Here is a 12,468-nt window from a genome sequence, read left to right as displayed (position 1 = left end):
ATGAAGGATGTAGACAATCAAAGAGTAATATCCCACAACGTAAAAACCACACAAAGTTTTTAGTCAATCTGAGCAGAACTAGACTTAAGGTATATACAGGAGTAATGACGGGGAACACATTGATTCAGCCGACCACTACTTATGCCAATGCCCAGCATTCATTTCTTCAAGATTTAAATACCTGGGCAACTTTACAATAAAAATCGGCACAATCAAAACGTTACACCCCTGGGATATCCTAAACTACATCTGTAGTACAGGTAGATTCCAACAAAAATACGGAGTGTAGCATACTGGCATAACTTATAACATGGGTAGCACAATGGGCCCACTGGCGGCCTAAGTGCATGTTTACTTAAGCAATTAAGAGGCACCGGCACTTAGCTAAAATTGTAGCCTACATTTGCGTGTTTCGTATTTCATTTTTGTTAATATCTTTTCATCAGAATCCTTTTTGAAAAACGTACGACCGCAATTCCGACCACGAATCTGTTAGCTTTAAATAAAAATTAGTTTTGGTTGTAGTCGTTTGATCAACTCTGAGAAAAGTGAGCAGTTTAATAAAATTTTCATAAACTGCTCATTGTTCTCAGAGCTGGTCAAATTGTTACAACCAAATCTATTTTCTGTTAAAAGCTAACACATTCGTGGTCGGAATTGCGGTCGTACATTTTTGAAAAAGGATCCTGATGGAAAGATATCGTCAAAAGTAAACTAAAATCCAGTAGTTAAAAATCGCCCTAATGTATGCTTTTCGGAAAAGTACCGGTGCCTCTTAAGGAGACGCCCTATTTAATAATAATAATAATAATAATAGGCAAGTCTAGGTAAACTTAGGTAACTTTGCAGCAATTTTTGCTAATTTCAGTAAGTAAAATTTTCAAAAGGCCCTGGTTTGCATTTCTTTTTCTGAAAACTGATACGATACACAGTGGCACATTTATCGCCCAGGAGAAACTTTTAGTCTGTTAGCCTTTGTAATAGGGAAGAACAATATGGAATCATCAACTTACCTAGAATACTTCTTAGCGAACTTACCTTAACAACATAAAAACATCCAAAGTTACCGGTAAGTTTCTTTTCTTCTCGCCAATAGTTGTTGCTTCAATGAAAAACGACATTTTAAATGAACTGCTGTATATGTATAGAGATATATTTCATCGAACTTATACACAAAATTCCTGTATTTATTGTACGAAGAACATTTAATTTAAATGCGTTGTAAATACGTTTGTTATGTGGAAAACCAAAGTCATTGAATTAAGTTTCATTTTCAGTAACATTTCTGCTTCACACCTCTCAAATTTAGCTTCCTTTCCTTTTCTATTATTACAAGTCCCGAAATTTTGTCTTGAGTTTTAGTTTTTTCAAAAGAGAACTAAACAAAAAAAATGTCGTCCTCCCTGCCAATTTCAACAGTACCATTTTTGTGTAAGCAACACACTGCAAGCATGAGTGATCCTAGCGATAGCTGCCAAATAGAGATCAGTTTTGTATGAAAATATTTCTAAATTCTTTAACAGTGTCAATATGTGTACGATACACTGTCCAGTTTCAGTACTTTATTTAGAGTACGACTAATGCCTGAAGTGCGTTAGTGGGTGGAAGAGTTAAGAGAAACTAAGATATTTCTTTGGCAACCTTTCAATCCACTGTTAAGTTGAACTTTGAAATCTCAGCAAAATTTGGCAAATCGCTTTTAGGGTTAAATTATTAGGGGGAGAGATAAGAGTCGTTCGTCAACATGGAAAATTGCTTTAGGCAGAAAACAGACGATCAATTTCGAATTGGCTTAATAGACAATTAAGCCGCGTTTTCCATTTTTTAACCTGTAGGGATAGTCGGATTGAAATGGAAAATCCAGCATAGTTGTCGGCTTCAATTCAAAATTTTCTGTGTTTTCGGCGCTATAACATTAACGTAATAATTTCCAATATTAATTTGGGATTCTATTTTTCATTTTTGCCAGGTAAGACCGAAAACTCACGAGCAATTTGCGTTGATGAAATCGACAATTATGTTGAGTTCTCCCAACTGATGATCCCATCAAAAATTGCTCGTGTGTTTTCGTCCTAAGTGATTTTCATTAGTAATTGATAGCTGAAAGAATCTGAAAATTACAGAGAAAAGTTGCTGGACTCCGAAGAAACTCATCGAATTAAGGTCGAAAAGTGCCGCAATGACTGGTAAATAATAATAAATATTTCGTTGAGATTTGAACTCAAATACTTTGTTGAGACTTGAGACTAAAACGTCCTCAAACATATGATACCCAGTAGAAAAAATATAATTTAACTTTCAAACTTAATTCGCTAGTTTAAATTACAGGAACAGTCCTAATTTAAGTCTTAAAATTATGTTTTTGGTACAAACAATGCAGCAATACTTTTAGATTGTAACTGAGTATATAGATGTAAATGAAGAACATTCTCTTCTCGATATAGCAAGATCAGAAAAAATGTTAAATGCCGTTGATAAAATTGTACAATTTATTTCTTATTGAATATTAGCACTTCGACTGTCCATTTAAATGCTCAGACCCATTAGAATATCACGATAATACCAACAACGTCATTATGGACTTCAGTACAGAACACATGAATGGATCATCTTAAAATGCTTACTTTATGACATGACCTCATTTCTTTTCCTTTTCTTATCACTAAAGACACAAAATATGCACTTCCGTTCACTTATCAAAATATTTATCCGAACGCACAACACCGACAATTCTGCTATGAAAATGCAGCCACTAGGACTGGACATTCAAAATACTTTGCTCAGCGTATTACACTTCCGACATGGCTAAAATCGTTTTGGGCCGTTCAAGGATAACCACTCGTGCCGGTCGAATACACGACGTTGCACGTTTCGATGATACCGATGTGGTTAATGTACGCATCGAGTCTGAACTATTTCTCAAGTGTCGTCCATTGCCATTATGCGTGCCGCTGTGACTATTTACATTTGATGACTTACGGTTTTTGCAACACCACGACGAATTTATCCAACGAAATGGAAGCGTTCGTCTGGGTAATGGTAATGTTAAAATGTAACTAATTGAGACGTTAACTGATCCTCACAATATAATAAATTACCGTAACGTTCGGCATACTTGTGTGGAGAATAAACAATAGATTAGGGGATTAGCTGCTGAATTTAGTGGCGCTAAACTTTGTATAAATGATGCAATGGCTATATTTGTTTGGGTCTTTGGAATTTGTTCATATACTTGGAGTAGATCGAATATAATGTATGGTGACCAGCACACAATGAATACTGTGGAACAGAAAATTTCGCAGGATAATTGTTTTGCGTTAAAACTTAACTTTATATCGTCAATTCAATTACCAATCACAATAACGATCGTCATTTTAACGGTTTTTATTTTGGCTCGTGGAATTATTCCTCTGGAACTAGCTCGACGACTCCCTCTGTCAGCTCCACCTCTCCTATCTTATAGTGAAGAATTTTTTTTTTCATTTAATCGAACAAAAGTTGAATCTCAGGGGTGGAAATTTCAGCTTATTCGCAAGGATGTTTATTACCTGTTGACATTAACAGCGAGCCTTTCGACCAAATCGTTCGAACAATAATCGCATAACATGCAGCGATAATAATTGCTGGAAACACGAATAAAAGCGCTGCCACCAGCGACATATATATTTGCCAACGTCTTGGAGATCCTAAATCTATCCAACACTGTGTTTGATCTGTAAAAATTTGATGAAAGTATAGAGTCGCGATGTGCTTTAAGAGACCAGCGTTTTATAAATAAAATCTATTTCTTTTCCTAACAATCGAAGCCTCTGTCTTACCTTGAATAACTTTCTCCTCATAGAGTATCACCATTGGCAATGAAAATAAAGCGCTTAAAAGCCACGCTCCAGCCACAAGTCGACGTGCCCGACGCCCTATTACATTTCTTATTGAATCAAAACCAATTTAATTAAACAAAAACAATTTTCTTACATGATCCGGAAAAATTCATAGGATTCGTTATAGCATCATAACGGTCAATGCTTAAAGCAACCAAAACGTACGTGGAAGCGTACGTAACACAGGCTTGGATAAATCTTATACATTTACAAGCCACATTTCCAGCACGCCATGAAACCGTTATCCTCCAAATAATGTCCGTTAAGACACTCAATAATCCCACGCATAAATCTATGGGAAAAACATAAATAAGGAAAATTGTTTCGAAAATTCATACGTATAGTAAACCGACTAAATATTACAACTGGAATTACGTCACTAGTGTGTATGGATTGAGTATTCGATTAAGAATATGTCTCTATGGAGATAAATTTTAATGAATTTCTAGCTTTGAAAGACCGTTACAAAATTCTCTACAAAAGTGAATGTGAAAGCTAAACTACCCGTGACATCCGACCCCCATACACGAGTGGCGTAAGAGTAGATAATTTTTATCAATGATGTATATGCCATCATTGGAAGTGGCTATACAATATGGTCTTTATGTAGCAACTTAATTATGTCGATTCCACCAGTAAAACCATGAAAATAGGCAATAAATCATAAATGTTTATATCTAAATAGCGAACCGCACACACCACATATATATACCACATCCTAGCTATTGAATTTCGTGTCTTATCTAGGTCATTTCCACAAAACTATTATCTCATACGAAACAGCAAACAATAAACCAAAACAAATAGAAAAGTCAACGAAACTGAAAAGAAAATCTTTAAAAATGAAGGCTTCATTACATTTTCTATTTTCATATTCGGTCGCTACTATATATCGAAAGGGATGGTATACCACGGTGTTCCTGAACCAAATTTTTTGACATTTTTTGCATATGAGATTTTTCACCACAAATGGCTTCTTTGGGCTATTAGCAGCAAAGAACTTTTGTGGCGCAGCGGACGCTTTTCTTTTAAATTTCATTTAATTTCATCATGTCCACGTACACTGTAAAAATCTATGGAAATTGATATAAAATACAAAAGAATTTCCATTATTTCGAAAAGCGCCCTCTGTGCCATCATACCTCACGAACAAAAGTTGTTTCTAATAGCCACGGCAGAGTAAAATAAACCAGGCAGATGCGCTTGATTTGACTATAGGGACCTATTATCTAATAGCGTTATATTTTGCGAATAAAATTAATTCAACTTATGTCAGTGTTCATTTTAGTTCATTTTCATACATGTATTAGGTCCCTTATTTGACGTTTCGAAAATGAATCGCTACTGCCTGGTTTATTTTACTCTGTCGTGTTATAGCCCAAACAAATCATGTTTGTGGAAAATGTCAACTAAATTTGGTTCAGTGACACCGTGATACGTTTCTACGATTTGGTCGTTGTTGGTGCTTTTTTTTCGTTGTTTCTTTTAATGTAAAATGGAAAAAGATATCCAACGGAAAATGTTCCAACAACATAAATAATCTAGGCTGGAGGTTTCATTGACATTTTGTGTGTGTTTGTATGTATGGCCGCAAGTAAAAAAAAGGAAAGGAAAAAAATGATAATCGCGAGGATTATGTTCAAAAGCTTTAAGCTTTAAGAGAGTCGCACGAAATTTAATAAAAGGAAAATGATGTTGTCTATCGTTTGGACGAATATCATAGCAATTTGTTGGAAAATATGAAGTTTTATTATTTCAGATCGTGTCTCCCTTTAATTTATTTATTATTTTCAACGACTTGTAAATCGGTCTATGGCCGGATGGGGGGGCGAATAGACGTTTAGAAATTTCGCTGTAAATGTTTTATTAGATGTTTTAGATGTAACTTGTCGAGATGAAACTTTTTCTTCTTGAATTTGGTAGTTTCAATTTATTTAGTCTGCTGTACTGCTGCTATTTTTACCACATGATTTTTTCGTTTCTGCTAAGTCAATTGTCAGAATATCCATTATTCATATCAAACATTCACAGATTTACTGTATATCATACTCAACCCACACAATAACTTTATATGATTCGGATTGTCATCGAAATTGATGTATCTGCTTATTTTCCTTGTACATATGGTTCGATGTTAGTTGCTTTAATCGAATTTTCGCTAATTAGCTAACATGTCATGCATCAGAAAATTCGATTTTATTAACCAAAGACAAGGAAATGAAATATTCTGGGTTTTATCGAACGTCTAAATAAAGTCTCAATTGAAGTTATTGGAAGAAATTGCGAAAAAGTTATGGGACCGCACCAATAAGTCCTTAAATCTAAATCAAAAATTAACGTCATACGGAATTCGACTCACCTGCAAGTGCCAATTGTTTGATAAAAAAATTCATTCTCGATTTTTGGCTTTTGTTCAGAAACATTGTCACTAATACGGCAGAATTGCCCAATACGATAATTGCGAAGAGAACCCAAAGCACGGTGAATTGTTCAGTCTGAAACGAAAACAAGAACGAAAAAACCAGTGAATAAATAAACGCTTTAGATGCAAACTGGCAGGTTATTGAACGTTTGCAATCTGAAAATGGAATGTAACAGAAAAATGAATAAAATCACAGCATCTCGTCGTTGACTTATAATTAATTTTTCCAAACAAATTTATTCACACATTGCGATCTATTTTTAACAATTTTTTCTCTAAAACCCAAAGATCTATACAATCGTTTCAAGAGTTCTTGTAGCATCCACACATTACGCATAAATTTACAATCGTAAATTCTACATGAGTACCATATCTACATATCAAAAGCACAAAAAAATCTCTCAACTGAAAGCTTAACGGCATTACCGTCTTCCATATCGTCTTTTTTAGAAAAATATATTTTCTACTTCGTGTGATGTTATGCGGTAAGGAAAAGCAATCCAATATGTTGACTATTTAATACCCGATATGCGTTCGCATAGATCGGGTTATGCATTTTGTCGAGTGTATTGTGAAACTTATTACTACTGTCCAATGAAATTTTTAAGGTATGAAAAAACCATACTTCATCCTTCATATTACTTCGCCAACCTTTCTTGAAAATCTTTAATTATTGCACGTTGCATCATTTGCAACATTAAACCGATCAAAATTTAAGATTTTTGAGAAAATGTTTTCCCAAAATTTCCTACGGTGGAAGAAATATAAGAAGTTACATTGTCAACAAAAACAATCCAATCGACGTCATTCATCCACATTCGATTTACGTCTTTAAATACATATACATAAGTAAATGCCGTAACGTTGGTAATAAATGCGGAATGTGTAGCGTCGATTGGATTGTAATTGTTACTTCTTATTATTGCGAGACTGCAATTTTCCTAAAAGTATTTTGTTGGAAAATTAAGGAAAATATGGAAAAATGTCGAAAAAATCAAGAAAATTAAAGATAACCAAAAAAGTCCCTGATAAAACCGAAACCCAAATTTTGATTGTTTCTTTATCCAAAAACCTCTACCGTTCTTTTCATGACTTATCCTTCAAGTGGTCAAATGTTAAGTGGCATTACCAAAAAATACCGAGCAATCAAATCCGCAATCTCAGTAAGTATTTTGCCGTCTACATAAGTAGCCCCCTCTGGGAAACAAAATCCCTTTGCCATCAAGTGCTTACGAGTCCATACGAATTTGTACCCTTAACATTTTGGGTATGAAAACTTTCGGATAAAAAATAATATCCATAATAGTCATAACTTCTACTTTCTCCATTAAATTTGGTTTTATCCTTAGGTTTATATAGGTATTGGGTGGTACGGTGGTATAAGTGAATTTGAATCCAGCGACATCGAACGGTTATCAATTATATATGAGATTACCTCATGTTCTGTAAAATTTATACAAATTGAGCTATTATTCGAATGAAACATGAAGATTTTCATAAAATTTGATGCACAGAAGGTTGTTTTTTCGTATAATATTGAATAGAGAATGTTGATGGCAATTGCGGGAGCAAAAAAAATTGCGTCAGAATTACGCTAAAGTACACGCCATATATGCATAAATTGTGATTCACGTAATGATTGCTAATTCGTTGAGAAGCGGTTCAGTACAGATGAATAAATCAAGGCATTACTCTTTCGAATATGTATATTTACCATACACACTCTCACATACAAATATGTGACTTGGTGAATTGTATGCCCGCTGGGTATATATTCTGAATCAACCCGATTTTTTACGGGTAATGAAGGCAATGAAACAGAAACTGTGTGTTATGGAAATAAATTTGTTTACTCGACTTTGAGAAAATTGTAACGAAAAGTACTTTATACTAAAACAGTAAACAGTAAAAGTTTACATGGAGTTACTGATGGTAGTTAGGTTACATTGTGTGCGAATGTGAATTTTCACTGGTCTCGTTTCAGTGGTTTTTAGTTTAAAATACTTGTTTGTCCGAATAAAAACTTTGAACCAGAAAACCAAAACCATATCTCTAACCAAGGATGCAAATCTACCATTGCAAACATTTCGCAGACAATAAAGTACTTCGATAATTATTTTAAGTTGGACTTTCCCAAGCGCTCAAATCCTATAAAAGCTATAAAGCTTTTCCATCACTAATTGAATTTAGTCGAAAGCATGTTTACTGAGCAATTACGTTAGGAATAGAACTTGAAATTCTAACCGATTATTTAAAATCAAATTTGTGTTCAGTAAATTTAACGAAAATTAACTATTAAATGTCTTAAGTTTACAAATTAATTGGTACAAAATGGCTGTACTGTACGAATATATATATATATTAAAATCTCTATATTTATGTGCGTGATAAATTATTTAAATTATTTTCTGGTGACTATAACGACACAATCCGGTATTATATGTAGAGATATATCGCATCTAAACATCCAACTGTATATCTCCAATATGCGAATGTGGGTGTTCCAGTTCTATACTCTAATGCGCTCTGACTAATTGATTCGGAAACACTTTGTAAATACAACGACATGGTTGAATTTATGTTATTAAATATGTCCTTTACACTGTCACGTATATCGTTTTTCCGCTACCAGTTTGTACACATCTCATATTACGCGGACAAATGGTTTGAATCAAAACATTTCAATCGCACGATGACGAAATCTTACAATCAATCATAATATCGAGTTCGGAAAATTGATTGGAAAATTAAATGAACTGAAGCATTTATATGACGCACACGAATGGTGGTTTTGATATATTTCTGTATCGTAGCTTTGAGATTTTTGGGAATTTAAGGAGTTGATTTCAACGTGAGGGAGTTGAAGAGTACGTGTGCGAAATTTACAAAACTGAAACTATTCCCCAATGGTAAGTCAAATGTTCTGAGATGGCATGAGACATAAGCTGTGTGTAACTAGTAAAACGTCATTTAATTGACGAAAGCAAATAAGGCTTGAACTGACGTCAGATTGGTATGTTGTATTTGGCTAAATATTTTTCTTTTGTCAGAACGTAAAATGTTCAGCTGTAATGTTGTGTCGAGCATATCGAATTAATGAAACCTCTGTGGCCTAGCAGAAATATATACAGGTTAATGATGCAAATGATCAAATGATCTGTACGTTTACTGTGTGAATTACCTAAAACTTTATACATTGGAGATTTACAGACCAAAATGTCGTTGTTACGCTATTCACATACTGATACTTTAAACTTATAGAAATAGCAGACGTATTCGCGATATATTGATCAAATCTATTACTTCTTTTGTTCAAGGTATCGCTAATTTTCAATACGAATTCTTTTATTTCATTTGCTTCACATCACAGTTCGCTATTTAAGATTGCATTAACCAGGAGTCAATATTCACGCTCATCATTTTCGTTGATAACAGATGATTTGCTATTAACATAAACGCCTACATTACTGAGGAGACTTACTACATAAGTAGGACGCACATCTTTTCTCGAAAATTCCTATGGCTAAAAGGATTGAGCTAATTAAATTAGTCGAAAGTCTCATAAATAGTTCAATGGAAATCTCAGCAGCGTAATGTCGCATGAAGTAATTCAATTTGTTAAAATAAAATTGATTAATCACGTGCCAATAGCAAAATAAAAATCCTTGATAGTAAAAATGTAGAATGTTAACGCATTTGAATTTCATGAAAATTCTATTGAACGAGTGGGTGTGTGAAGATTTTGCAAACCTACGACATTTTTCATCAAAAAGAGTTTCATATTGTTGGGTGATCTCTATAAATGAAGCGATTCTCAGAAATCTTCATATATAAGACGAAAAATTATATGGTTTGAGTGGGTGAAACAGTATTGTGGAGCTATAGTTACGTTCGAAATCCATTCGCAAAATATTATATGAAACGGAGAAAAGGCGAATTCAACTGCCAAACTTTCGACATTTCGAATCGAAACTATCGTTCAATCTGTTCATCTCTTAAGGTTCATGTTCGATTCACTCGAAAGTATTTTTATTTTCTTAAATTATATTTTCTCGATTATATTCTACGAATTTGAAACTAATTTTCAATAACGAACGGATTCGTCTACAAATATTATCTTACCGGTTCAACATTGAGAGTATAATAGAGTGCATTAACTAAGATGTTGCACCACTGATTAAAGTTTGAATGAATTACTTTCGAGTTCGTTTTAAAGCAATAATGAAAAAAGTTTTACTCGTAAAATATAGCAACAGTCGTCGTCATCATTTCATTATTCTGCCCCTAATATAGGAGGTAATGCATAAGATGATTTACATTACAATTTTATATTATGTTGACATTGCTGCGGGTGTATTGGACGGTACATTTTTCTTTGTGTGTAATAAAGCGTTATAAATAAGCGCATTTTAGAATACTGTATTATGTGGACGGGGGTGTATATATATTCTCAAGGTTCAGAATGTGAGAACAAAAAAAATGTTTTTTTATGCAACAACCTTCTTAACCTTTTAAATTAATGGACTCATTTGCCACTTTTTTTATGCTCTTCTCCCTTCCTTAATTTAATCTCATACAATCATAGCTGAATCGCTGAACGCATAGCAAAATGCAAACAAGAAGATGAAGATTTTTAAAGTTATTTTGATGACATTGTGCCATATAAAATTCTGTAATCATATTTTTATGCTGATTATGGTCGTAATATATGTTACCCTTGATATACCATTTACAAATGCAAAAAACGAATTAGATCGTTTAATGTGAAAAATGTTTTCATTGTTTTATTCACCACATTATCGTCAGAGAACATTTACAGAAGCGATTTTGCGTTTTATTTCACTTTCAGCAACAATTTCGAACGATCAATTGAAGACTCAACGTTCCAGCAAAACTTGAAATCGAAAATTGTATCTCAACAAGTTTTAAATCTAACAATGGTACATTATGTCAAGCACATAATTCATTGGCCATATTTATGGCACACAATCTTTTCTTTACATTTGGATGCTTTTACTGTCATGCAATAAATATTTGTTATTATGTTATCTCAAATAAAGTGGATAAATCTAAGTACGTTAGCAATGGATATCAATTCATTGTTTTCTCTTATTTACAAGTTAACAATAAGTGGAAAAAATATGGAAACGGGAAAATTTTTTGTCTGTTTACATTTCCACATATTTTACCAGCACGAATGCAAAGAAATAATCTGATTGACTCAAAAGTTGAATTTGTTTTTCTTGTCTCAGAAAAGTGGTCTTATGAAAGAAATATTATCTGATTCATGATTTTTGATAGTAAATAGACAGATAAATGGAGGACTTCAACTTCACGAAAACAAAACTCTTAAGCAAACTGTTAGACTGCATCATCAATATATAGCTTTTTATTGAAAGTGGCAAATTTTTCAGCGGAGATCAGTGCTCCAGTTATTGAGAGTAGACCGAGGAGCAGACATGTTTTTTCATCCGTACAGCGCAGGGCCTATTTTAAGGAAATTTAATTTCCAAAAATTCTTAAATTTTTCCATCACTTTTCGTCATTTTGTTGTTGTTCATGTCTTTAAGCTTCACTGATTACTTTGGAATGAGATCTAACAGAAAACAAAATTTAGAAATTTTAAGAATTTTTGTGAAATTTGTGAAATTTTGGAAATATTTGTAAATTAAATTCCCTAAAATAGGCCCTGGTGCAGCGTGAATAACCTTATTTTCTTCACACAAATGCAGTGAGAAGATGGCGTTTTGTTGACGTTCTTTCTCTCTAATGACAGTTTAGGTAAGAAATATATTTTTTACTCTTTTTCCATGGGCCGAACGAGAGTTTTTTCTCTCTCTTGTAACTGTCACGTTGTTTTGGTTTTTAAAAATGGTGAAACAAATTGATGTGTTGTTTCGTGGATAAAAAGTTTATTCATGCCATACACGGATGGAAAATTATGTACTCGAGCGAATTGCTACAATCGCTTAGCTCTGGCCTCAAACTTTCACTCTTGTTGGAATTTCCTTTTTTCTCCCCTTGGTAAGCAAATAACCTTTAATATGCGAAGAGCTATGTAAAATTCGACATGTATTCTGTTTTTGGAGTTATTGTGGTCTGTCTTTGATTCCACAAGAATTTTGTTGAACAAATGGAAATCTAGATTTTTATTTTCTTAATTTTTGT

At 33.5% G+C, this 12,468-nt stretch overlaps 1 protein-coding gene and 1 long non-coding RNA gene across 4 annotated transcripts in view; one reads left to right on the top strand and one right to left on the bottom strand.

Moving 5' to 3' along the window:
* Positions 1-3,478, top strand: part of LOC119073771 — a 29,825-nt gene extending 26,347 nt beyond the window's left edge. The window contains exons 3-4 of the long non-coding RNA XR_005087087.1: positions 1,420-1,429; positions 3,464-3,478. This is a non-coding gene — a long non-coding RNA (uncharacterized LOC119073771). The remainder of the gene's footprint in view (positions 1-1,419; positions 1,430-3,463) is intronic.
* Positions 1,138-12,468, bottom strand: part of LOC119073768 (cardioacceleratory peptide receptor) — a 39,699-nt gene continuing 28,368 nt past the window's right edge. Inside the window, exons 4-10 of one of the 3 annotated variants that reach the window (XM_037179435.1) lie at positions 6,238-6,373; positions 3,973-4,170; positions 3,819-3,914; positions 3,549-3,713; positions 3,352-3,456; positions 3,099-3,279; positions 1,138-3,029 (exon numbers count right to left, since the gene is read on the bottom strand). In XM_037179435.1, the coding sequence (XP_037035330.1) occupies positions 2,789-3,029; positions 3,099-3,279; positions 3,352-3,456; positions 3,549-3,713; positions 3,819-3,914; positions 3,973-4,170; positions 6,238-6,373 (1,122 nt within the window). In that variant the 3' untranslated portion in view covers positions 1,138-2,788. Of the gene's footprint in view, positions 3,030-3,083; positions 3,280-3,351; positions 3,457-3,548; positions 3,714-3,818; positions 3,915-3,972; positions 4,171-6,237; positions 6,374-12,468 lie in introns of all 3 variants that reach the window. The other 2 variants (XM_037179436.1, XM_037179437.1) reach the window with 2 other exon arrangements.

This window comes from Bradysia coprophila, unplaced genomic scaffold, assembly GCF_014529535.1.
Source record: "Bradysia coprophila strain Holo2 unplaced genomic scaffold, BU_Bcop_v1 contig_138, whole genome shotgun sequence".
Classification (NCBI taxonomy): Eukaryota; Metazoa; Arthropoda; class Insecta; order Diptera; family Sciaridae; genus Bradysia; species Bradysia coprophila.
Note: the sequence above shows the minus strand (reverse complement) of the source record. Positions and strands in the feature narration are given on the sequence as shown.